At 38.3% G+C, this 27,162-nt stretch overlaps 2 protein-coding genes across 2 annotated transcripts in view; one reads left to right on the top strand and one right to left on the bottom strand.

The window, feature by feature from the left end:
* Nucleotides 1–19,424, bottom strand: part of LOC137391649 (clustered mitochondria protein homolog) — a 36,948-nt gene extending 17,524 nt beyond the window's left edge. The window contains exons 1-10 of the mRNA XM_068078167.1: nucleotides 19,274–19,424; nucleotides 17,546–17,757; nucleotides 17,168–17,339; nucleotides 16,169–16,431; nucleotides 6,921–7,075; nucleotides 6,700–6,828; nucleotides 6,222–6,325; nucleotides 3,953–4,184; nucleotides 2,932–3,034; nucleotides 1,255–1,375 (exon numbers count right to left, since the gene is read on the bottom strand). Coding sequence (XP_067934268.1) covers nucleotides 1,255–1,375; nucleotides 2,932–3,034; nucleotides 3,953–4,184; nucleotides 6,222–6,325; nucleotides 6,700–6,828; nucleotides 6,921–7,075; nucleotides 16,169–16,431; nucleotides 17,168–17,339; nucleotides 17,546–17,757; nucleotides 19,274–19,328 — 1,546 coding nt within the window. The 5' untranslated portion in view covers nucleotides 19,329–19,424. The remainder of the gene's footprint in view (nucleotides 1–1,254; nucleotides 1,376–2,931; nucleotides 3,035–3,952; nucleotides 4,185–6,221; nucleotides 6,326–6,699; nucleotides 6,829–6,920; nucleotides 7,076–16,168; nucleotides 16,432–17,167; nucleotides 17,340–17,545; nucleotides 17,758–19,273) is intronic.
* Nucleotides 11,274–15,002, top strand: LOC137392202 (uncharacterized). Its single transcript, XM_068078849.1, has one exon. The coding sequence runs from the start codon at nucleotides 11,274–11,276 to the stop codon at nucleotides 15,000–15,002; it is 3,729 nt and encodes a 1,242-aa protein (XP_067934950.1).
* Nucleotides 19,425–27,162: the final 7,738 nt, after the last annotated feature.

The raw sequence follows: 27,162 nt of genomic DNA, 5'->3' as shown, positions 1-27,162 counted from the left end.
GAATGGCCACAGAATTAATTTGGAAGGCGAAAATCCTTCGTGGTGGCATTGATTTAGAGCTGACACGTGTGCCTAATTTTGCAAGGTGGTTTCAATTTCCAAGAGGATAGTCTATATCCACAGAATGCTAGCAGAAATTGTTCTCTCAGTCATTTGGACCATGTATATCCACAGAATGCTAGCAGAAATTGTTCTCTCAGTCATTTGGATCATGTATATCCACAGAATGCTACCAGAAATTGTTCTTTCACTCATTTTTAAGTTTGCAAACTAATTTATTTTTTGCAATCAATTTTCAAATAAACCTTCAAGAAAATAGCAAAAGAGAAGGTCAAATACTTGTACTCTTCAAGATAGGGCAGGAAGGCATAAAGTGTTGCCAAGCTCGTGCAGTATGTCAGTCGAACATTGCATTCGTGTACCGTATTTTCAAAACCAACAGCTTAGGTTCGTGTCAGGCTCACCGAATAATGTAAAATATTTACGAAACTGGTCTAAAAAAATGTTAGTTAGCAACCAAAGACTGACAAGGAGTGTAGTTGTATGTAAATATCACGAGAGTATAAAATTAGGCAACTTTAAAACAACTATCTTATCCAAAACTAAGGGTGCACACTTTTTCAATATAGAAAAATCTGTCAACTGAGATAATATGTATTGTACCAGAAACTCTTGCCATGTAAAATATAACCCGTAGAAACTAAGATAGAAATGAAAAACCTTTTAATTCAATCCTTAGCACCGGTAGTTTGAACCCGCCTGCCTGTATAGACATCAGCTAAACAAATTATTGTTTGTGGTTGGAAAGTAGACTCACCCTCCATAATAAACCAGCAACCGCTCAGCAGTCAATGGGCACAACTGCTTTGCGGTATACAGTTACTAAAGAGCTATGAATAAACTGAGCTTAACCATAGATTAAACAAATTAAGTTGTCAGTAAGGCTGCAGAATTGTTCGCAATTTAAATAAACGCTTTAGTCCAGCCAAAGCAGCCATTCCCAATCCACCAACATAAACACATATTTCTACTGTAAATAGACCTACATCAACCTGCAAGTCCAATGCCAACCACTGTCGTTAACCCGGTCATAGCTGACACAGCAGGCCGGCTTTCTAACATTTATTTGACCTTTTCAAAGCTACCGGCAGTCGCACTTGGCATAACTATATCAGTGGATGGCGAATACTACACGCTATCATAGAGTAAACAAAGGCTAGCCACTAGACTATCTCCAGCTACATCAATGTTTACCTGGTATAATGGACTGGGCAGTAACCCTGTAGCCTCTGTAATCGACTACCACAGTGCCGAGGGTGCAAAGTCCCTCAATATCCAGCTCTTGGTACGATTTAACACCTTGTAAGTCCTTCGCCTGCAACACCACTTAATCTAAAATCCTTACTAATTTATGCTTATATTTATTTCTAACTACCGTATTTTTCGGATTATTAGCCGCTACTTTTTTCAGAAATTTTGAGCTATGTGGCTTATTTAGAGGCTGCGGCTATTCTGTGGTTTTTTCTTTTATCGCTAGGTTCGCACTAACCGAAATCTCCAGTTAGCGCACCTCTAACGGTGAAAAAAAAAAGAAAACAGTGCCTAACGGTACTGTTTCGTTAGACACTGGGTTAAAAAGCCGCGGTTAATCCGGAACAGTGCCTAACGGCAATGTTCCGTTTTAACCAGCAAAGTTGCGGCCGTGTTTAAAAGCACTGTTAGGAGTTCTGCGGCATATACAAAAGATGCGGCCTATGTATTGTTTTATTATCAGTTTTTTAAAAATAGAGCAGATGCGGTTGGGTACAGGGGGTGCGGTTAATAGTCCGAAAAATACGGTAGTATGCTGGCAGTCCCGGGCACCGTGAGAGATTGTCATGTGTAATAAGTATGTGCAAAATTATTCCTAAATGTGAAAAAGTGGCACAGTGGTAGCACGCTTGACTACGAATCTGAATATCCAGGTCCGACTCCAGTGAGGTACAATCATTTTTCATAACACTTAGCGTGGCTTCAGCCAGACAGATGGACACTGGTCTTATTATAGTAAAGATTGCATAACATAATTAAGACAGGATGTAAACAAGGAATGCCACGTGGTAAGTTCACATCAATTTCCATCACCATCTAATCATCTAATGTAACACAAAAATTCTACTTTCATCAAGATAATTAAGGTGACATTAACACTAATGTCAACGGTCACAGGGTCACCATTGGTGAGTATGGCGCATGAGCTAAAACTCAAATTATTGTAACAGACACAGCAGTAGTTCTCATAAGTTCATTGAATAATCTAAGCAATTTAGCTGCAGATCCATGGTCGCTGAGTAAGTCAAAGATGACAATCTCCCAGAACTAACCTAAGCTCCAATCCATTGCTAAAAGCTCTAGCTATTGTAACTATGGGCCAGAAGTAGTTGTAACTCTGGCTAGTCTCTAGCAAGGTAAGCAAACAAAATATTTAGCTCGGCTTCATAAATTAATATAGATGTCAATAATACAAGCATACATAACGAGTGATTCACGTCGGTTACTACAGCAGAGACGGATATTACAACCAGAGTGTGACATAAGACACCCGCCTTTTCAAAACTCAGCAGCTAATTGGTGCTTGATGATAAGCTTTCTTAACATTTATAATACAACAGCATGTTTATCGGTTCTCAGCAAATTCCAAGCTTGTTAGCAGCATCCACCTACACATTTATTTTTTTACTCAATCAAGGCATCATATACTTTTGACCTAGATACATGCAAATTTTCTGAAACTCTTTAGTGTTAAGAATGATTTTAGAAGCCGCTCAGGAACACGAAGCAGCGCGAAGAGAACACAAGATAACAAAATGAAGGAGTCGAGGATTAGTATATTTAGATAGAGGAATAAGTGTTTTCAGGTGACCGCGATAAGTGTATTGAATGTTTACTCACAGGAGCAACGTGGGCTGCGTAATCTCCGCCAAACTCTTTGTAATGGTCCTTCACATCAAAACCCATGCTGAAGAAGATGTTGTTCCAGATGAACATCTGCATTCTGCAAAGAAACGCATTGCCTTGTTGTCTTACTGAACTATGACAACACAACTAAAAAACAGTTTAACACAAAGTAACTTTTGATGTCAAACCATTAGAAAACAACATAACAAACTTCCACCGGAAATTTGTCATTGAAATATATTCGGCTTTAGCTAATAAAATTCATCAGGAAACAGCCAAAAGGAATGATGACTAAATGCTTGACATCAATATCTTTTTAAAAACTATTTATTATTGAGCCAAAAGCGCGTGAACAGAAATACTCTTGACATAAACTTAGTACATAAGAAATACGTAATTGATGAGATTTACTAGTTAATAGGCTTACTATGAATTATCAGAACTAAGGATCAGGAATTATCAGGAACCTAATCTAAGGAACTATCAGATGGATCACCAGTAAGCATCACATACGCAGTCAGTGTGATTTGTAATTTAGTGCATACACACAAAATTTTACAACAAGCATTTGGGAGTGTGGACTCTCTTACATTAATTTTTAACAAGCTCCAGATTCACCAAAATTTACTCTAATAAAAATATATTCTTATTAAATATATATCCTGGCAGTATAAAGTAAAAGAAAAGGTATGTGTGACACACGAAAATCATTAAATCAGCACTCTACGAAAATTGAGAAAAGAGGGTAAAGCCAAGGCCATCTGGTAAGACGATTCGACCAAGCAAACACAGTGACGACAAAGCATAGAGCTGGTAGATTAGCTCAATTAGATGGACTTATAATAGACCTAGTAGCGAATAACCCACGCAGTCTATCAATGGCAGCAGCCGTCTATCAATAGCAGCATTGGCTTTTAAAGTGAATTAAGAATATCACACCTTACTACGCATTACACCCTTTGTGTAGTAAATAAAAGAGAGTTGTAATAATTAGTAATACAGTCCTTGAACGTACTTTGTTTCCTCTCCAGGGTTAATGGGCATAAGACAGCCATCTACTACTAGTTGAGCACCTCTCGTCGCAGCCCAAACAAAGTCGCTGTTGACCTTGAAGTGTGACCTCTCTCGGTCAACTCGTTCCGGGAGAGTTTTCTTGGGAAGCTCTTTAACAATCTGAAATTCCTCATTCCAGTCTCGTGAGCCAGAGGGCAAGTTGTCTTCATAGCCAAGGCGTCCAGTCATGAGCCCTGCCAATGGTCGAAATGAGACGTCATTTAGCAAAGCCTCAGCAGAATCAGGCAAATGACAACGTTGCCTGATTATGAAATGGTTTTTGAAATGGCCAAATTTCAATGAAATGGTTTTAAATTGGAAAAGTTATCTTGTCAATTTAAAACCATTTCAAATTGTCCTTCAGACATCGTACACCAAAAATGGATTGGTTGTTCTTTTTTTAAACAAAATCTTCTGTAATTTACCCTTGCTGAATGCAGAGTAGATTAAAATGGCTGTCAAAAGATACACAGAGAGTGAAAGTTACTTTCCTACTAATGATGCAATCATGCCGGTCAATATTAGCTTGGCATTGTTTCAAATCATAGTGCTGTCAAAAACTGACAGCACTGCCAAGCTAGGGTCAAAATCTATCGAGTATTTCTCATACTATTTGCCAAAGCAATGACATGTAACATTAGCTGTTGCGAATAGCAGGTAAGGATGGTGTACCCTGGAAAAGTTAAGATATAAAAGCCTGTTGCCGGATAATGACCTTAACCATCCCTGTCACCTGTTCATTAGATACATCTAAACATACTACTCAGTTAGACAACAGACAACAGGTAGCGCCTTAAGTAAATCATAAAACACAGTTACCAGTGAAAAACTGTGCAGACGCTTTACGAAGTGTTCGATAAAATCGAAAATTACAAGCGCATGTTATTGACCTTAAACACGAAATAGGACTATATAGACAAAACATACTATTTTCCAGCTGTCTACCAATCAGTGTTCCAAAAACATTAGTAATGCATCTTATTAATATCCAACATGGATGCAATGCTAGAAAATTCAGTGAAATGGTGCGTGGAAGATTTTCAAAATAAGGCTACAATGACATCTCGTTATTGTAACAGATAATGCTGCGCATGTAATTGGTTCCTTTCATGATGCTCCGTGTCTGGCATGTCGAACTCCATACTGACAGTGAGACGAAAATAGGTTTGAGCAGTCACAATGGAGTAGAATATTATTGTATTATACTGCTGCCGTCAAAACCTGTTTGCTATGACATTTGGGCTGCACTTTATCTTGCATTAAAGGGCTAATGGAAAGCATTTTATAAGTGAGTGATGCAAGCAGCTATAGTACAGCCAAAATAGTGCCCGAAGCTACTGGTCAGAAATTACATACTCTATTGCGCCAGACCAGCCACATAATTGCATGGCAAAAGTTAGCTAAAGGCTGGTTCACACTATATCGCCGTATCTCGGCATTGATGCCACAATACTTGGGTGATCAGCAATAACAACAATGTTCACACAATCACAAACCTATCTGCATTTGTATCAGCAAATCCTCCGTGACGTAGTGCTCTCATTTTTCCTTTTCGCAAAGAAATATCTTTGTTTTCGTGCTTGTATCAAATACTAGGCCCGCAGCAACTATCATAAACGAAAATAAATAAATCACGATATCAGCGACCACGAATTACTATTGGCAAAATGGATCACACTGTACAGAATGTCGTCGATGCTCGGCGAAATATCGGAAAAGTTTGTGACAGCAGCAAACTTTTTCGACGTATCTGCGTTGTTTCGTCAATGCCATCGATTAACGGTTCACATAATCGACAATCAACGCTAAAAGGAAAACGCTGACATACGGCGATATAGTGTGAACCAGCCTTAAAGGTTGCAACAAAATTGAAATAAATTGAAATATCGAAATAAAGAGATTCCAATCTACGGCGGCTTTTCGTTTTTGAACTTTTAAGAGCTTGTAATCACATTTCCACATATTTGGCAGTTACAACACAACAGAGTAAGACATGGTGAATCTTTTGATACCAAATAACTGTAATGTGAATTTTGTTGCAAGTCAACCTTTAAGCCTTCGCACAGGCAGAAGCAGTTTTGAGCAAAATATGGGCAGTCAGCAGAAATGATTGCAAATATACACAGAGTGATGAGTGCGGACAACAGCAGTATAGAATACAAGGCAGCAATGGGTACAAGACATCAAGAGAGATAGATAAGGCAGGAAGAGATATGGGCACTCGTTCTTACCATCCTCCATACGCACGAGGTCAATTGTGTGCTCAGGCTGAGGTGCAAGCCAGCTGTATACTTGGTATGGAGTTGGCATTCTCTCATAGATGTGCTTCGCATATCTGAAATGCACCAACAATAGAATCTACCCTCTTTAAGACCTCTGGTCTGTCATGGTACAAACAACAAACTAATCACTTTTCCTGGCAGTAGGCAAAATCTCCTCCGACCACATTATACATGCATACGCACCAAGAATTCCTTGTCATTACATCAACAAACCACTGAACTTAATTGCATGATGATTCAATGTTAGTGACAAGTTGCATTAACAATAACCAGCAAGATAAAGACTTCAAAGGGATCACACACTGGTTGGTTACGCCGGCTAACAGCCTAACAGCATGTCCATGGCTGCTCATGTTGTGGTCAGACAATAAAAACTTACTATGCACCCAGAGACAAATTAATTTATTCATTTGCTAACTTTACTTACCTCTTTTTGACTACGCTAGACCAGTTTCTCTTAAAGGCAGGACTGATCATGGATAGCAGATCTACGAGTGAGTGATGACATGTCTTGAAGTTAGGACTTGGTTTTGGATTGAACTCTTCCTCTGTGGTCCTGCAAACAAACAAACAAGGTGAACTTCTTGAGAATAGAAGGATAAAACAACAGAATTACAATAGAACGAAAGAGGATGAAGTGTAACATACTGGTTGATGTAAAACCCTTTTGTACAGGCTGTAGCATGATATTTCTTCTCCTCCAAAGTGGTGATTTGGAGATAGAGCAGATCCCCATGAAGCTTCCTGTAGCTCGGCGGAGGATTCCAATGGTCATAGCTTAAAATCTTCACACAGGATAGAACCTCAAAATAAATAAATGATGTTTCCTAAAATCACAAAGACTCGCTGATTATTACAGCATAGTCGAGAGGTGGCCACATAGCAACTAGAATAAGGCGAGTGGGGGTGGGAGTGAGAGTTGAACCACCTCTGCCAGTGTTAAAACCGCGAATCTTCAGTCTGTATCAATTCAGTTTGGACCTAAGCACCTCAACCTTGGGTGTGATTGGAGAATATATCAGCAAAATTTGTCTTTTACTTCTGTAGTCTGACCCAATTCATGTTGCTTATTCACTAAAGTTCGAATCGCACAAGAACAAAACAAGAAGGCAATTTTGATCGGCGGGTGCATTTGATTGGGCTATAATTATTTAAAGCAATTTTCACACTATTTCAAGATGTTTCTTGTTAGTTTAGCTAGTTGTGACCCTGATTGGGATAAAAATGTTACTTTGGTGATCATGAGGCAGCTTTTGAAAGCGCTTCCTAAAAAGTTACATAGAACATGAGCACCTCTACACAAGCCTTGTTCTACACAAGCCTTACTTGAATGAAAACAAGAAGCTAATATTTAAAAGAACACTTGCATTTTTCATAATTCTCAAAAACTAGTATCTTTATCTTGACACTCATGCATTAAATTAGAAGTTACCAAGTACACGTATGTTCATTATTGACGACATAGCATTCCATGTACTGAAAATGTGACATTTCCAACTTTACTGCAGTATTCCTTATTATTCTCTATTCTTGTGTTATGACTAAATTCTCTGTAGTGACTCACAATCGCTCATTTTCTTGCGCAAAAACTCATGGCTGCTTTTTCAATTAAACCTTGCAATTAGTGTAAAAATCTCAGCCATGGGCAACTGAGCTTTGGTACCTGTTGAACTCATTAAATGGTTAAAAAATTATTGTGCTTGGAATAAAGTGTCTACGATCACGAAGTCTCTCTGTCTCGCAGTGGTAGCCTGTCGGAAGTTGGCTGGGCTCCTCATCATTGGTCCTTGCTGCCTGTGACTTGATGTTTCTGGCCAATTGTAACTTTAGAGTGATCTACCTGGCAGGGAAGATTTTGACCTGTTGCCAGTTTGCACCTAAACTCGAATCCACGAGCACTTATCACTAAGATAAAATGTTTTATTTCAACACTACATATAGCAGCTTTTCTACAGAATAAACAGATTGGGATTTATAGAGGCACAGGTCAGTAATTTGTCTTAAATTTTTGTTTTAATTAATTTACTTGAATTGAATTATGTTGAAATTATGATGCATGGTTATGTATGAAGTATGATTATGCAATTTTACCACAATTGATGCACAATGTTTTCAACTCTATGTAACTGTGTATCAGCTTCTATTATGGGCACCAAGACTTATTGTTTATATGTAATTTAACAGGTTTCACGACTTGATGAATTAAATAAAGGAATAAACAGGCTAATTCATCTAATTGTCGAACCCCTCCACAATCTCATAACAGAGTTTTAGAGTTTCTATAAAACTCTACAGTGAAACCTTCCCTCTTGAGTGGAGAAACAGAAGCGACACGCGTCACGACAAAGGTCAAACGGAACAGAGTTGAGCTAGAACAGAGCCAGAACTAAAACCAGAACAGGTCTAAACCGAATTTGATGTCGAAACAAACTGAAGACCGACATATCGTAAGCTACACAGTTACAGATCTACATTCTGTAAGTTACACAGAACAGTCAGAAGCAGCATCCAAAAGTTATCGAAAGTAACAGCTGATCACATACCTTTATCACAAATGGTATGCACTTTAAATTGACAATTTGCCAGCATCAACTATAGATTCAGAATCGCTGCGTACTGTATCTTGTTTTGACAGCTCAGTCAAAAATAGTAACCTTGTGCAGTATTCTTATATAGTATCTTGTTTAGTATAAATTTGTGTGGGATATTTGCTTCCGTGACAATTAATTATCTACTGTACTGGCATTTATTCTACTGCCTAACGCAAGCGCTTGTTTACTTAGCATAGGTTTTGTTTATTTTGATTTGTAGCATTACATTGTAATCCCAACTGGGTGGATTATTCTGGGTTAAAATTTGGTCGGATATATTGGGTGTGTGGGTGGCATCATGTCTGAGGTTGGGGATGACTCAGCCGCGGATGAGGGGATACCACTGCGTGACGGAGAGACACATGATATAAGCGAAAATAATCCTGAAAATTCTGATAGCAAACTTGACGAGGCTAAGGGTACCGAAAGCTCAGTTGTTATTACTCAAACCCGACCACACAGAGATAAAAAATTATCCGAAAACGGTAAACAGAGTAAAATCTCGGAACTCAACTTGAAAATCGGTAAATCTGTAAACTCAGTTCTGCGATTTTTAGCATCCAACCAAAAGGCATTATCTGAGGGTATCACTCTAGAGCATTTATATAATGTATGTGATGAATTAGATAGTAACATAGGTAATGTATGTGAAATGTACAACACATTAGTTGCACTTTGCAATAATGACGAGGATCAGGTAACTGAACGTACAAAGTTGATGTATGCAACAGTTATTTCTAAAGCAGACGGATGCAAAGCACTCATTTACAACAAGATCGAGGAACAAGAAGCAGAGCAAGAAGAAATTTTGAAACAGCAAGCCGAAGAAAGGAGCAGACAACTTGATGAGGAAGAGAAACTGTTCCAGGAGCTGTTGAAAGATGTCGATGCTGCACTTCCGTCAAACATCAAGATTACAACTCAGAAGCAAAAACAGGTAACATCACTCATGACCAAGGATGTCCAAAGCATGTCAACAACAGAGCAATCAGGAGAGAGTAACTCTACACAAATCTCCATACTTGCTAGATCCAACACTTCTACCGAGAAACCATCGAGAGAAGATTCAGATTTACTCAACAGCAACCCCACTAGAAACATAAGGCTACTCAACAGCTTACCAGAGAGTAAGATAACCCCACCATCATCACCAGCCCTCTCAGAGACCTCCGACTCTACTGTTCTAACTACACTAATCAAAGGGTTTACAGATGCGTTGAAGGATACCAACAGAAAATCAGTGGAGCCAGACGTCTTCTATGGAAATGTTCTGCAGTACTCAGATTGGGAAGTAGATCTAGAGGAGTACTTGACAGCTGAGAAGATAACCGGGCACCACAGACTACGTCACCTCAAGAAGTACTTAAGCGGTGAGGCTCGAAAATGTGTGGAAAGCCACCTATGTAGCAACACAACTGTTTCTTATGACGACGCCATAAGTCTACTCAAAGATCGCTATGGCAATGAATTCACCATTACTAGAAGTTTTCTTAAAAAGCTCTCTGATTGGCCAAGCATTAGGTCAAAGGACTACAAGGGTTTGAGAGAGTATAGTGATTTTCTCGGATACTTGCGGAGTGCGAAAAAGTCTATGGGACAGCTATCAATCTTGGACAGCCCCCTGGAAAATGAAAAAATGGCAGCCAAGCTACCGGAGTGGCTAAAGTTACGATGGCCGAGGGTAGTTGCACAGAAGAATAGAATGGCTAAACGATACCCAAACTTTGAGGAGTTTGAAGAGTTTGTTAAAGATGAAGCAGAGATTGCCAACATGGAGATAACACAGAGTATGACATCAGAAAGAAAGGAAAGAAAAGACGAAAAGAAGGACAGAAAAGAGAGATCGGACAAGAGGAGTGTTGGGAGCTTCCTAGCTGAAAGCGACACAAAGAAGCCAGACGGCAGTAAATTTTGTCTCTACTGCTCAATGAGCAACCACGTCACATCTGAATGCTTCAAACTGCAGAAGATGCCGAAAGAGGAACGTGACAAGGTGATTAAGGAGAAAGGATGGTGTTACCGATGTTTGAACGTTGGACATAGAGCTAAAGGCTGCAAAAACAAAAAGCAGTGTTATGTTTGTAAGAAGGGACACGCCACTGTCAACCATGACCCCAACTGGATACCCCTAAAAATGGACAATTCTAAGGGTAAGTCGGAAGCTACGGACAACTCAAAGGAACCGATAACAAACCAGGCTTCACAGCAGAAGGCACAGGAGAAATCTCAAGCTTCATCAACTGACCAGCAGAGGAAGGAACTCAGCTGCAGAGCAATCGGAACAAGGGGCAACTTAAGTAGCATGCTAGTGCCTGTATACTTGTCAGCTGAGACAGGAAGAGAAATACTGGTCTATGCTATGCTCGACAGTATGTCGGATGCTTGCTACATCTCTTCAAATATAGTACAGATGCTACAGGCAAAGCCAGACGACATAGAAAGAGATGTCACAATTCATACCATAAATGGATCAGAGTGTGTGGACATAGAGAGGTATGACCATCTAATGCTCAGAGGTTATACTACAAACACTAATGCGCAGATAAGTGCATACAGAAGAGACCATGTCTCTTGCAAACGCGACCAGATACCAGACACCAGCAGAGCCAAAAGGTACCAGCATCTCCAGAAAATTGCTGCCGAAATTCCTCCAAAACTTGATATACCAGTAGGACTACTGATCGGGGCAGATCATCCAGAAATTCTACAGCCGCTTGAGACGAGACCCGCTCCCTCAGGCTCTACAGGTCTTCCTTTCGGAGTCAGAACCCTTTTTGGTTGGACTATGGGTGGAGGACCTAGCAGCAATCAGAAACCAGGTAAGTATGTCTTCCGAACAGAAATGACAACAGCACTTATAAATCTGCTGGAACAAGACTTCAAGGACACCAGCAATGACCAACAATACATCTCACAAGACGACCTAAAGTTTTTGGAAATTATGCGAACAGAAATTACTCGCAATCAAAACGGAAACTATGTGATACCATTACCATTCAAGAATAAAGCAGATCTGCCATATAACAGATTGCAAGCAGAGAGCCGACTTCGAGGTCTGGTTAAGAAGTTTAAGGCTGAACCCAGCTACCATGCAGAATACAGGAAGTTCATGAATAAGCTTATTGAGCAAGGCCATGTTGAAAAAGCTCCTCTTTCATCGGAACCTGGCAAGGTGTGGTACATACCACACTTCAGTGTTCGACACAAGCAGAAGAAAAAGCTCCGAGTGGTGATGGATGCTAGCGCACGTTTTAATGGTGTTTCACTCAACGATAGACTGCTCAGTGGCCCGGATCATATGAATTCGCTGATCGGAATCTTGATGAGGTTTCGACGAGAACCGATAGCTATAACCTGCGACATAGAACAGATGTTCTATAATTTCAAAGTCAAAGCCGATCACAGGGACTACTTACGGTTCTTATGGATTGATGAAACACTGACGCAGATTGAGGAATTTCGTCTGAACGTGCACCTATTTGGCGCTACAAGTTCACCAGCGGTAGCAACATTTGGATTACGAAAGCTTGCAGACGACCATAGAACCATACACCCTGCAGCAGCTAGCTTTCTGAGAGAGGAATTTTACGTAGATGATGGTGTGACTAGTGTCCAAACATTGGAGGATGCCAAAGATCTCATCCAAGGAGCAAGGGCCATATGTACTAAAGGAAACATAAGGCTGCACAAGTTCATATCGAACAACAAAGAGGTCCTCACCTCTGTTCCCGAATCTGAAAGAGTAGAGTCCGCACAAAATCTCAACCTCTTTAAAGACCAATTACCGCAGGAACGAACGCTTGGCATGGAATGGAACGTCGACACAGATACACTTCGCTTCAATTCGCCAAAGATAGAAACACAGATGACCAAGAGAGGAGTGTTGTCAACCATCGCTCAAATCTATGACCCTTTAGGACTCATATCCCCAATAGTATTCAGAGGCAAGAGGATTCTACAGAAAGTCACCGCTGAAAACACATCATGGGATCAACTTCTCACACCAGAGGTTAGTAAAGAATGGATAGGTTGGCTGAAAGACCTGACCCACCTGGACTCTATCGCATTTCAGCGATGCTACAAGACAGGAGACGTTGCCGCGGCAGAACTGCACCATTTCAGTGATGCAAGCGAAGCTGGATACGGAGCCTGCTCATACGTCAGGCTGAAGCACACAGACTCAACTGTAACTTGTAACCTCGTATTTTCAAAAGCCAGAGTGGCCCCACTGAAGCAGCCAACAACTATACCTCGTCTAGAACTTCAAGGAGCTGTAACAGCCTCAAAGATTGCCAGTGTGGTGCGCAAAGAGCTCAAGATGGAAATAAGCAAGGAAGTATTTTGGACAGACTCTCTTATAACTCTGGGATATATTAGAAATGAAAACAAGCGCTTCCATACATATGTGACAAACCGAGTTACTCAGATCAGAAACATAACAGAGGTGGAACAGTGGCAACATGTACGCTCAAAAGACAATCCCGCAGACTGGGCATCAAGAGGATGCTCCACAAAAGATTTTGTTGAGGAGTCCACATGGACTAAGGGACCAGACTTTCTACATGAACCGTGTATTCAGCGATACATTAAAGAGAACAGCGTCAATGTAACAGTGGATGACCACGATAAGGAGGTGCGAATGATGAAAACCTTCTCGGCTCAGACCACCATCAATCTGGCCAGCAGATATGATCGCTACAGCAATATGGAACAACTTGTGAAAAGCATAGCAATTTTAAAGGGCTGCGTAAGACAGAAAGCATGGAGACAACCAGAAATATCTGTCACAGACTTAGAAAATGCAGAGAAATTCATAGTAAGTCAAGTACAGAAGTTGGCCTATCCGAAGGGGGAGAAAGAAGCAGGGATCTCGTCACTCTCTCCATTCACAGAAGAAGGAATACTGCGCGTAGGTGGGAGAGCAACCAATGCCTCCAACTGGAGCCATGACTATAAACATCCAGTAATAATTCCAAAACATACTCACATTGCAAGACTGATTATAGCCAGGGAACACGACAAGATTCAGCACCTAGGATACCGCTCAACGCTGTGCGCTATCAGAGAAGCAGGGTACTGGTTGGTAAATGGACCAGGAGCAGTAAAGAAACACCTACGTGATTGCATACTGTGCAAGAGACTGAGAAAGACACCTATGAAACAACAAATGGGCAACCTACCAAAGGAGCGACTCGAACTTACGGCACCATTCACCCATGTAGGAATGGATGTTTTCGGCCCATTCCATGTGAAGGACTACCGTACGGAGAGGAAACGCTGGGGACTAGTGGTCACCTGCCTCTATTCTCGGGCTGTTCATATTGAAATGCTCGACCAGATGACAACGGATTGTCTGATACTCGCACTTCGTAATTTCATGGCTATACGCGGACCGGTTCGAACAATCATATGTGACAACGGTACAAATTTTGTTGGGATGAAGAACGAAATGGAAAGGCAGCTCAATCTAGCTGACAAAAAGGTTGACGACTATCTTCAACGTAGCAGGATTACCATGAAGTTTAATCCTCCTAAAGCAAGCCACCATGGAGGAGTCACAGAACGCATGATTAGGTCGATCCGCGCAGTCATGAATGGCTTGAATGTGAAGTACAGAATGGACTCTACTACTCTAAGAACTGTTTTTAGTGAGGTCGCCAACGTTGTGAACAACAGACCGCTGACTGGAACAGTCATCGAAGACCCAGATGAGGGAATAATGACCCCGAATATTCTACTGACTGGCAAAGAGCAGCTCTCAGCACCACCCCCAGGAGACTTTCCTGAAGAGGATGTGTACTCCAGAAAACGGTGGATCGTTACTCAGGCAGTGACAGAAGCCTTTTGGAAAGCCTGGAAAACGGAATATCTTAGTCTCATAACCCAACGACAAAGATGGACTGCGAAAGTCAAAAATATCAAAGCGGGAGATGTTGTTCTACTTTGGGATGACAGTGTGGACCGAAACGACTGGAAGATAGGGAGAGTCACTAATGTCAAACCTGGATCTGATGGACTGGTGCGCAGAGCAGAGGTTACTCTTGGGAACCACATGCTAGACAAGAAAGGGAAACCTATCAAGCCGGCTACAAGGCTGATCAGATCAGTAAACAAGCTGGTCTTGCTGGTAGAAGCCTAGGTCTCAGAGAAGCCAAATATGTTTGCTGCATCAATATGGACGCATAGTAGTAGTAGTAATGGTAGTAGATGTAATACAATTAGACTTAGCAGTTTAATTAACCAAGTGCTCATGACTCCTATCACATGAGCTAGCAGTAAAGCAAAATATTCTAACAAGTATTTTAACACAATTATTACATCATTTGTTCTGAATAATGGAATTTGATAACCTCATGTAGTTTAAAATACAAACCCAAAGAAAATGCCTGTAAAAAAAAAAAAATAAAAAAAAAAAATAAATAAATAAAAATAAATTAGTAAATTTCAAGAAATTTAGGTGGGAGTGTAGTGACTCACAATCGCTCATTTTCTTGCGCAAAAACTCATGGCTGCTTTTTCAATTAAACCTTGCAATTAGTGTAAAAATCTCAGCCATGGGCAACTGAGCTTTGGTACCTGTTGAACTCATTAAATGGTTAAAAAATTATTGTGCTTGGAATAAAGTGTCTACGATCACGAAGTCTCTCTGTCTCGCAGTGGTAGCCTGTCGGAAGTTGGCTGGGCTCCTCATCATTGGTCCTTGCTGCCTGTGACTTGATGTTTCTGGCCAATTGTAACTTTAGAGTGATCTACCTGGCAGGGAAGATTTTGACCTGTTGCCAGTTTGCACCTAAACTCGAATCCACGAGCACTTATCACTAAGATAAAATGTTTTATTTCAACACTACATATAGCAGCTTTTCTACAGAATAAACAGATTGGGATTTATAGAGGCACAGGTCAGTAATTTGTCTTAAATTTTTGTTTTAATTAATTTACTTGAATTGAATTATGTTGAAATTATGATGCATGGTTATGTATGAAGTATGATTATGCAATTTTACCACAATTGATGCACAATGTTTTCAACTCTATGTAACTGTGTATCAGCTTCTATTATGGGCACCAAGACTTATTGTTTATATGTAATTTAACAGGTTTCACGACTTGATGAATTAAATAAAGGAATAAACAGGCTAATTCATCTAATTGTCGAACCCCTCCACAATCTCATAACAGAGTTTTAGAGTTTCTATAAAACTCTACATTCTCACTTCTGGATCAATAAATTGATAGAACAAAAGTCTATCCACCTTACCAAGACACAAGCTCTTTATATCGATGATTACCAATAAAATGGGATACCTTGTTTTCGACGAGGTTTGGGTGTAAGGGGAGTAGAGGTCTTTCCTTGCTCTTTGGCATGATATACTCCGGTGGAGTACAGTCCATCGACCCTTCGCCCGTCTTTCCTTTTCGTCCATTATTTCCGTCCCCAGACCAGATTCCATTCACAAAGCTGAGTGAGCACATGTTGGTGCCGGCATACGAATCAGCCAACTCGCATGATGTAAGAATCTCTTTTATTCTTTTAACATGGAAACGGGCTTCCCGCACCGTGTAAAGATCTGCATACAAAAGTGCATCGAACTGTGCAAATACCACTCGGCAATGGGACGTGTGACATATATTTGGTTTGCCAAAAATGTGCAGTTAAGAGTACTTTGCACCACCTCATGAGTTTTCAAGGAGACTGCGCCAATGTTCGAAGGTACAAAGCTGTGCAGAGAGCACATCAGTTTCCAGAAGACCGCCGTGCAGAGAGCACGTCAGTGCCCAGAAGACCGATGTGCTTACTATAGTTATTACTTGTCAACAAAGAACAATAGAGCAAATATGAAAAAGGCAGTAGCCTTAGTCATCTTCCAACAAGATAGGTAACACGTTCAAACAATGAAGAAGCTTACAAATCTAGAGCAAAACAAACAGAAGCACGTTTTATGAATAGTAAAAAAAACTAACAGACACACAATTCAATTATCGCGCTGACAAGAATCAGTCATTCACACAAAGCGGCATCTCAAATAATCCCGTTTAGAAACTGCAATACACATACAACGACAATCTAATCAAATCACTACTAGAATAAACACCCGATTACAATGAAATCAACATTTTTAATCTATCTGGTTAATTCAATGGCGGACTCCATTGAAGGTAGAACAAAGACGTATACAGTTAGGTTAAAGACTCCCTACAATGCACACGCACGCACCAGTGCAAACTTGCAAATGGTTTTATAACCAAGTTGCTATACCAAACTATATATAGATGGATGAAAACTTCTACACAATATTGACACACCTTCCAAGACCTTAATTTCCGCTCCTTCTTTCATGCCAGGTATATTCTTCAGCTCAGTGTATGCGTCTAGCGTGACGCCATTCAAATTAAGGGCAAAACATGTTCGATGGCATTGCTCTTCCGTGTCCATCAGCATGTTTCGAATTTCTTGCGTGATCTCTTCAGAGCTGACCTACAATTTCTTGTCAAATGACTGTCTATTGGCCAAGCATTGAATATAACAACAAATTCTTAGCAACTGTAGCAGTTGATAGTCGTTAGCAAGGTATTGATAGCCATAGCGAGGTACAACTTTCAACAAAATAGTGATCAGTAACTAAGCTGAAAACTGCACATTCACTTCAAATTCATCATCCAACTTTTTACAACATTGTGTACCTTGATCTCAAATGGGTCCATCCCTGGGGCAATAATCTTGCAAGTGAACGTTGTATCAATAACTAAAACATTCTCCGACTGATTCTCATCGACCCCTGACTTTGTCGGATCGCCTTCTTGCATTGATGCATTGATCTTGGGACTGTGTGCATCCTCACTTGATGTTGTATCATCAGACGTTTCAGATGTCGGTGAGACACATCCATCATTAGCTAACAAAAATTATGTAATTGTTAAGAATGAAAACAGAGTTAATAGATAAACCACAAAGTATTCCCATTATTTTCCCATTATCTGGATTTGTAGTGAAGGTTCAGTTTCCAAAATACTCTAGAGCAACAATGCCTACTTTAGACTGGTTAAATAGCAATCTGAAGTTCTTCAACATAGATGAGCATATAGAGCTGCGCAGCCAGGAGGACTTTAGCTGTTTAGCAACAAGGTCAGCAGAAAAAGTGATCAGAACAAATCAGTGGTTTTGTTGTAACATCCAGCAAGGCACCAATGGGTGGGACAGTATTATTATTCCAGAATCCGCAATACGCTACATGCAATACGCTACACACGAGTCGAATGAAATACAGTCTGTCTCTGCAATAAAATAGGCCTAAGATAAAATAATCCCATTGTCCAAATATAAGTTTATTTCAGTGGACCCATGTCTACTTCCACTGACCTATTAATTTAAAGATAGCAGACGCAGCCAGTGCAGGGAGTGAACACATAATTGAAAACTGAAATGGTCCAGCTTACTAATTGCAGTATGGCTAATGAATGACAGTAAAAAAGAACATGGGCTCTTTTATTAAGTCATGATCAAACTCATAATCTAATGGAAACAGGAAAACAATATGAGGGTGCACTTAACAGTTCTATTGACCACTGGCATTTCCCATGCCACGACACAGAAGATAGTTCAACTCATGGCTAGAACTTATGATTGTATAGAACTTATGATAGTTGAATTTGCTAAAATTTTAACACAGTTACGCTTGGTATCTACAACACGCAGTTTTTTATACGGAGCATACCTAAAATTGTTAAGTCAAAGCGGAAAAGATAAGCACCCCAAACTTGCAAGTTGCCGATAAAGGCTTTAATCAAAAAATATGCTCCCTTTCAATCTATTTTGTTTTAGCCAATATTGTTCAGTTTTGTAATCAGCGATTGCCTCAATTCTTCACATTTGAAATGGTCAACAGCAACAGTAGTAGGGCGACTTCAACCGCAACCACTGTCGTAGTAATAATATTCAAGAGTTTAGAAATAATAACACACGAATAAATATATGCACTTATTTGTTGCTAAAACCTCACCCTATGCTCATTGTACAATGAAATATGAAAAATATTCTGAAATGCTGAGTCAACAGGATATGTATTTAGACGCCGGGTTACCGGGTTATCTATAGATGAATTATGAATTTAAATTTGGCAGAAAAAAGCAGTGTTCCAAAAATGCATTAAACAAACTTGAACTAAACTACTGGCGCACATCACAAAGTGAACCAAGTACATTAAACAGTTTTGATTTATTGAGATTTTAGGAGATTAGATATTTAATCGATGTTGCATGGTTTGATATATAAATACACTTACGTAAAAATAACTAAATATACCATCTATATAGCAATAAGTCACATTAATCATGATTAAATGTAGAGAAAGTAGGATAAAAAAAACTCATTGTTGCATCATCATTACAGAATTATGTTGGATTACGACTTACGATGGTCCAGAGCTTTTTCCGATGTGTGAAAATGAGGGTGTATTACTCCAGCCATTACGAGTGATACCGACAGCAAGGTAGATGGGTAAATGTATCTGTGGAAAGTACAAACGTTTACTAGTAGCCGGACAAGTTACACTTAGCTTCCCTAATATTCAATCGCCGGCGAATTTCACGTGGTTGGATGTAAGTCCGATAATAATCAGATGGCGTATGCATAGGGGCTCAGATTGAACAGCCCGCACAAATTTTATGAATAGTGACTATTTAGCGTTATGGCCAATCGGGCTCTGTAAATACCTTATCGTAAACTGAGTGGAAAAATTCGATTAGAATCACGTGACGCTTATGAATCCTTTGAGAAATTATGCAAGTTGCTCCGCACGGAGTTCCGCCGTTTTGGCAAAGCCACAAAATGTGCCTCAATTGGTGCGCTCATAGCTTTTTAGTACGTACTATTGCCATGCATAACGAGGTGCATGCCGCAGCGATTGGATAAGATGCTCACTTGCCAAAATGTATTCTATGTGGTAAAGTAAGATTGTATTACCTCATTAATGATCTGTTCAACAAAGCCATGAACAAACATTCCAAGCATATCAAATTGTGAAGAAATTGAGACACTGGGACATGGGGCACAATTTTATCAAAGAGGCTTAAAAGAGAGGATAACTTTTGTTAAAACGTATAAAAACATAGCATCTACTTTGCTTTGCAAAAATTTTAATATCTACAAGCATAGAATAAGCTGTACCAAATTACGATGTTAAACTCTTTCTCTCCCTTCTCGCAGAGCTGACTTTTATTCAAAATAGTTCTATAAAAAATGGCTTGAGAGTGTTGTGTAAGATTTAGAGATGTTTCGTAAAGAGCACTCCAGCAAATGATTATAAAGTCACCGAGCCTAGTAGTGTACAAGGTGACAACGACAATTTATAGGATTGTGAATACACACCTGAAGTTCTTTTTCTTAGACCAATATCTATATATTTGAGTAAAACTGTTAAGTTCATCAATCTACGTCTTTCACATCCCTGTTATGTAGAAAACATAAAACTCGTAGTTAAGCAAATGTAACTTTGAACCAGAGAACCAGACAGTTTACTACTGCTACAGGCAAGATGCTAATATAGAATGATTGAAAAGCGCTTATATAAGCAGAGCTCTGGCTCTACTCAATGGTATAAGCTACATTTCGCCTCATTAGCTGTTTATGTATTCTGACTGTCCAACACCGTAGGTGCTAATTAACAATCATGCATAACAAAAGCCATTATATCGCTTATCATTATACCGGCAAAATCTATAATTTGCCAAACATTTGCCAAAGCAGGCTAATACAGATCTCACTAGTTGTACTTGTTTTCAGCAATATCACCAGTGATCTGCTCAAAGGGTGTTTCAAATCATGCTAGGTGCTGAGAGGTTTGGATCCATGTTTTTCTCTGCTGAGTTGTCTTCTCTTGTTAACTTAGCTGCCCTTGTTTTTTATAATCCAGCTTCAGTAGACCTTTGATAGACTAACTTTGCTGGAAAAGATCAGACAGGAAACTGTATTATAATTATCTCTAACCTTCATATTTTGTTATCTTTTTAAAGATTTGAGTTTCCTTTTAGATGATTTCATAATTGTCTTCTTTTCTTTTACCATGTGTACAAGTATAACATTCTAATGCTGATGTATGTTCACAATGAACCTGTAAGTAAAGCCTGCTAGCTGTATAGGTGGGTTATATTTAAGATTGACTTGTCCTATAATCTGGAATGAAAAATGATGACCTGTCATGTGATTTTTGGACTTCCCGCTTACATAACTTATTAATTACAAGAGCAGATAACTACATACCAATGCACAAATGAACCCCGCCTGGAACCATTTATATGTTTTATTTATTCACTCTATCATTCTATGTTTCAGTGTACAATGACACAAAGTGTATGCTATATATTATATACATACATTACATCTGCGTTGAAGTCTACCTATACATCTAAATATACTGTATATATATATTTCCCAAAGTGTGTTGTCTGTCTTCTGTCTGTCCTTCGGTATGTCCAGCTATAACTATTAAAATCTTGGAATTAAAGCTCCGTGTCCGGATGAATTTGAACATACGGAGATTGCGTCCACATGTTTTTTTAACCTCTAGCTCTACCACTGAGCTACGCAAGGCATATTGACTGATGACATTATCAGATACCGTAAATGACGTATTGTTTGAAACTCTATGCATTCTGTTAACTCTATGAAACACAATGCTTTTGTACGTTTTCGAGAACTTTTATTTCCGACTTTTTGTAAGGTTTAATCGCTAAATCACAGCGAAGGTTAATACTTTTCACGCAGACAATTGTATTATCTCGAGTTGGAATGGCCTCTACATTCTCTCACTGTTCGGTCAGACAAAAACAGTATGATATTTCATTTTTTACATTTGCACCAGTTTCGAGAGGTACCATTATCGTCATATTCAAAGTTTTGATAGATAGCTTTTGGTAGAACAGTAACATTTTTTATACACGCATACATTTCTATGCAAGAATTGTTATTATTAATTCAACATATACAAGATTTTTATTCTGTTTTCTCAGTTCGTATTAAATGTATCATTACCGAATCATTTTTATTGTAATCGTAGCAAAACCGACTTCATTTAGCTATTACTTGCTAATTATTTCACATTTACATTTAAACCCTTTTATAGTTATTTTATTTTTTTCAATTTATTTGACCTGGACAAAACATTTTTTTCATGATGTGGAATTTGAAAGTTACAGTTGTTTGACAAAGTTTGAAAACCTTTACAGTTGTTTTTATTTTCTCTCTTAATTTATTTCAACTACACAAAACACTTTTCCTGATATGTAGTTAGAATGGTAAATGTTGTTATATGTTAAATACAAATCAATTTTCTGTCCAAAGACTTTTTTATTACCCGGACTACGCCGGGCAGTGCAGGTAGTCTGTCTGTATATATAATTCTCAGTGTCTGTGATTCGGTCTTTCCAACTATGGCTATTAAAATCTTGAAATAACAAGCTCGCTTCGTGCTGGATTTGAACTCACAATTAGTGCAACCGTAAGTTCCTAACCACGCATTTAACCACTGGGCTACACAGTCCTTAGAATTCATTGCTTTTATTATATGCCGTATACCCTTTTTCCGATTGCACACGCTAAATGATGTATTGATTGATGCATTGCGCTCACGAGTTACGACGCCCCTGTTATAAAATCTTTTTCGCCTGACTATAAAACATGATGCTTTTTCGCCTTCGCCATACTACGGCAAATTAGTTTTCTACCATATGATATCAACAATAATTTCTCTTGAAATTAAAATTTGGCAATTGTTGTACTGAGTACGACGAAATAACAAGAATGTTGATGTACTATTTTGCCGCTATCTCAGTTCAGCATTATCCATTATGGTAAAAACGGGTTCGCAAACAGACAAGTGATAAAATTTTAGTTCAAAGTTTGAAGTTTACTGAAATACATATTAAAACTTCCTTCAACTATGTTTTTAGTAAGCTAAAATCATTCAAGTTAGATTCAGCGTTTACCGTATGCTACCTGTCTGTCTTGAAGGTAAGAACTCTGTACGTACATGTAGTACATTGTAATGTTACATTTTCTTGCAGGTTTTCTTTTCTCGTGATATGAAGTTTAAAAGTTAGAATGGTAAATGTTGTATATGTTAAATGAAAATAGATTTTCTGTCCAAAGAGTTTTTTATTTCTCATGCAACACTGGGCATTTAGCCAGTTATATATATGATTGAAATCTCAAAGCATTAACACTGCATGCTATATATTTTCAACAATATCTCAATTCTTCAATTTATAGCACTCATTACTAGGCACAAATATCTGTGTCTGTTCTATTTATTGAATGTGAGGTTAAACTTCAAGGTTTGATCTACAAAGACTGGGATGTGCGTATGGCGCTTGCAGGATTTGATTCAGTTAGATGAAACGGCAGGTATTTTTGGGTAAAAGGCATATTGTATTAACGCCATCTTTATATGCCTCACCTATATGAACTCTATATGGAAAAATATAAAATTCTTTTGTAAACTTGTGTCCTTGCACCGACAGCGTTGCCAAAAGAAGTTTATAGTGAGAATAAAATGTATTTAACAACTACATTTAACAAATAGCCTGCCCCGACAAAGCTTGTAGTGTCATTCAACACATGATAATTTGAATAAGATAATTCAAACACATTATTTTGAAGTTTCACCTGAGCATACTGAGGTTAAAACATACTAGACTAATGTGAAGAATACTATAATGCATAAAGACACATCTTTCAATGCTTTTGTAAGAATGTTTACATACAAGAACAACATGAGCTGATCTTAGTGAAGTATATCAACAGGCATGGTGGTATTCATACAAACAATTTTTATATTTCTGGCAGATATGTATAACTCTATATGTAACAGAGCTTACCAAGCAGTAAGTATTATTTTTAATGTTTAACTTCTTTACAATTGGGATGTGAACTTACAAACGCCTTGAGTCTTGGTTGAAAAAAATACAAAAGCAATATTTTTTTCATAGCAGTACTATTTTGTTGGTGCTAGTAATGTAATGTCTTTTTAGAGTACAGAGAGACGAGGCAATGTGCAGTGCTTCCCAAATTGCGGTGCATGTGTTTTTGTTTTGAGTAATACTGGCTCCTGTGTAGTTGTTGGTTTAAGTAACATTAAAATTATAAAAGTTTTCTTTTTGACATAAATATCATTTCAACATATTTGTGTAAAAAAAAGAACTCCAAACTCTACAAGTTGAGTATATTAAAGCTACACAGCTTTTATGACTAAAATTTCTATTGACAGTTTTAACACAGCAGCATTGTAGCTGCAATGAAAAATTTTAGTAATAAAAATTGGTTAGTTTTGTATGTGTATATATATATTATATCTATATTATATCTATCTATTATATCTATATATATTATATCTATTCTACTTATTTGCAAGATAAAATTTTTTTTCAATGCAAATCTGTTTTGTGGTGTCACTCATCAGGTGTCCTTGTTTGAAAATTAGTCTAAACAACATCTCCACTCATTACTATTAGTGTAGAGTATTTTGTAGCTTTGAATTTTATTACATCTTATTTAATTTTAGCCCTAGAACTACTTTTGAACACAAACATAGAATAACTAGCTACTTTTGCATGCACTTGTATATTAAATTATTCTTTTTTGGTTACATGTTTCGCATGAGTGAAAAGGGATGTTCATTAGACTAATTTGAAATCTGAGAGAAAAAATTCAAACTTGGTATATTAAGCGCATAGGCTAAACACCAAGTCTCTGTTTGTATTTTATTGATTTTGGCAAACAGCTGTATGTACTGTGTAGCTACTTGAAAATTGTGTGATATAGACCATCTTCATTTGCATAAGTGAAATGTCATGTTCCTCAGGCTAATTTAAACTTCAAGAGATAACAATTCTCCCTGTAATAAGCACAGACTAAACCTGTCATCATCATCCAACGCGTAACTATTTGATAATTGTCTAACACAAACTATTACCTTTTCTATATTTTAAGCTAATCTGGAGTATAACTGGGGAGTGGAGGAGTTATGCGGCTAGGAAATTGTAATTTGATCTTGTTTATATTTATAAGGATAAATTATAATCGCTATAAACCCATATTGATGATGGACTTGAAATGCTAAAACTGTGTGCTTATCTACTAACCTATTAGTGAACAACCCAATTACTATACGGATATTAGGATTGCTTCTCCACATGTTTTTAATGATTAGAGAGGACATAACTCTAGTAACATAGCAAGCAAGCAAAGCCAAGCCTTTCCAAATAAGCAACACTCTGTTGATTGCAAGCCAGATGCTCTTCACTTTACAAGATGGAGAAAAATCATAACAACAGACAAGACAGAACAGCAAACTGTTGTTCTGCCAGTCTGATGAAATGATAAAACAATAAAATAGCATTATGCAAAAGATCATTTTTTATGAGAAAGATGCAGAATTAGAAACAAGCAGAAATACTGTCAAATTTGTCCATGACATTGCACATAAATCCACATAGAGTTACACTATTTGATTGTTAATTGGCGAGCATACTTAATCATTGTAACTTGTACCGTGAGAAATTTATTTATATTATAATTAAGTTGTTTGTCCCATAATAATTTTTAGACTTTTAAAATTTAGGGTTGTATTAAATTAGCATTAAACTTGCATTGAATGCGTTTATCTTCTTCCAAGAATACATATACAATGTACAAACAATAACGAATAATTCAAAAGCGCAGATGGATTTTTAGGAGTCAATCATGCAGAAATTACTAACACGACCGGCTCGACGCTGATCAAGAACGGGTCAATTAACTACCTTGTGGGCAATGGTCAACAACCTCTAGCACAAACTGCTAGTAGCCCACGGCGTACTGTAAGTTTTCTTCATGACATCTCAAGCGTGTGCGAAAGGACATCTCAGCAAATATCGTGGCAGCTCCCTTTTCTAGACACCAATTGATTGCTAATTCTACTGACTAAATATTAATCAAGCAAAGCTTTATAAAATGGCAGATTCAAAACATACAATCAGGTATAATGATAACAAACATTTATATTAATATAGGAGTGATATGATCTCAAGTGAATGGCTTGTTTTGACCAGTGTTTACAGAGAAGGGTTTGGGATATGAAAACTGCTGAGAGCAATATGAATATTGATCGTAGAAGTAAAGCCCGTGTGGGCGTGGTCGTGTATCGGTATGTTAAATTAGACGGTGAGGAAGAACTAGACATGACCGAGTAATCTTAATCATACCACCAGCTCCATCACACCATGTGATTTTAAGAAACCTTTTTATGAGGCTTCTACTAGAAGTGGACCTTATGAAAGCCTATTACTATTCAATGAAAACATACAAAACATTGATACATTGTATTAAAGTACGCTATATGTTTCATCAATAATTGACAGTTCCTATTTTGAACACAGGCTTCCAGGAAGACAAAGTGATGAACTGGGACATTTATATATGTATATATCGTCTGATTAATTTATAGATTTTACTTTAAACCTGTGAACATCTAGGCTACAGCCTGCTACATACACGCATATACATATATGGGTACACATATAGGCCTACATGATTATATCAGGTTCATATAACGCGCAAAACGAAGGCAACATTACCCATTACGATGAGTAGTTATAACATTTAAAACAATTGTGAATCTGTTCACAGGAAGTTTCAATGACAAATACTTATACCCTATAAACATTTTAGAATTGTTCTATTAAAAAAACACCTGATTTCACAACATTTCACTGATTGGAACCGCGGCCCTTCTTATGGTTTAAGCACACTGCTTGCTAGCAAATAAATAAATAGGTTCCTTGAATGGTAGAATTATGCAGGAATATGCCACCCTAGACTCCATGCACATATGTGCGGTAGACATTTTCATCTTGGCCTAAAAAGCAAAGTATGAAGTTAACAATGCATCTACTAACCTAACAGTTGGTTTATACCAAGTAAAGCATAGCTGACCACCGGAAAACAGTTGGGTGGAGAAAACATCAAGATAAATTGACCTGACCAAGCTTTGCCAAATATGTACCAAACCAGGAGTGACAAATCAAACATCAAAGTTCCCAACTGTCTATCCCTCTCCAACCTGTCTCAAAAGACCTCACTCGTGAATCAATTACCCTATCACTCTGTGGCACATGATTTATTAAAAATGCCGACTAGCTATCTTATCTTCAGTAGCCTGTGGCTTAAAAGCATATCAATCTTTTAACCAACAGGAGAAGAGATTATTCAGATATGGTTAGGTTGAACTCCAGTTGGCAGCCTCTTCACTGGATTACTTTGAGAAGCC

This window comes from Watersipora subatra, chromosome 3 (assembly GCF_963576615.1).
Source record: "Watersipora subatra chromosome 3, tzWatSuba1.1, whole genome shotgun sequence".
Lineage (NCBI taxonomy): Eukaryota > Metazoa > Bryozoa > Gymnolaemata > Cheilostomatida > Watersiporidae > Watersipora > Watersipora subatra.
This window is presented reverse-complemented; position numbering and strand designations above follow the sequence as displayed.

Bases quoted from the DNA above. Each gene is read 5' to 3' on its own strand.
- LOC137392202 (XM_068078849.1), top strand. From the start codon at position 11,274: ATGCTACAGGCAAAGCCAGACGACATAGAAAGAGATGTCACAATTCAT.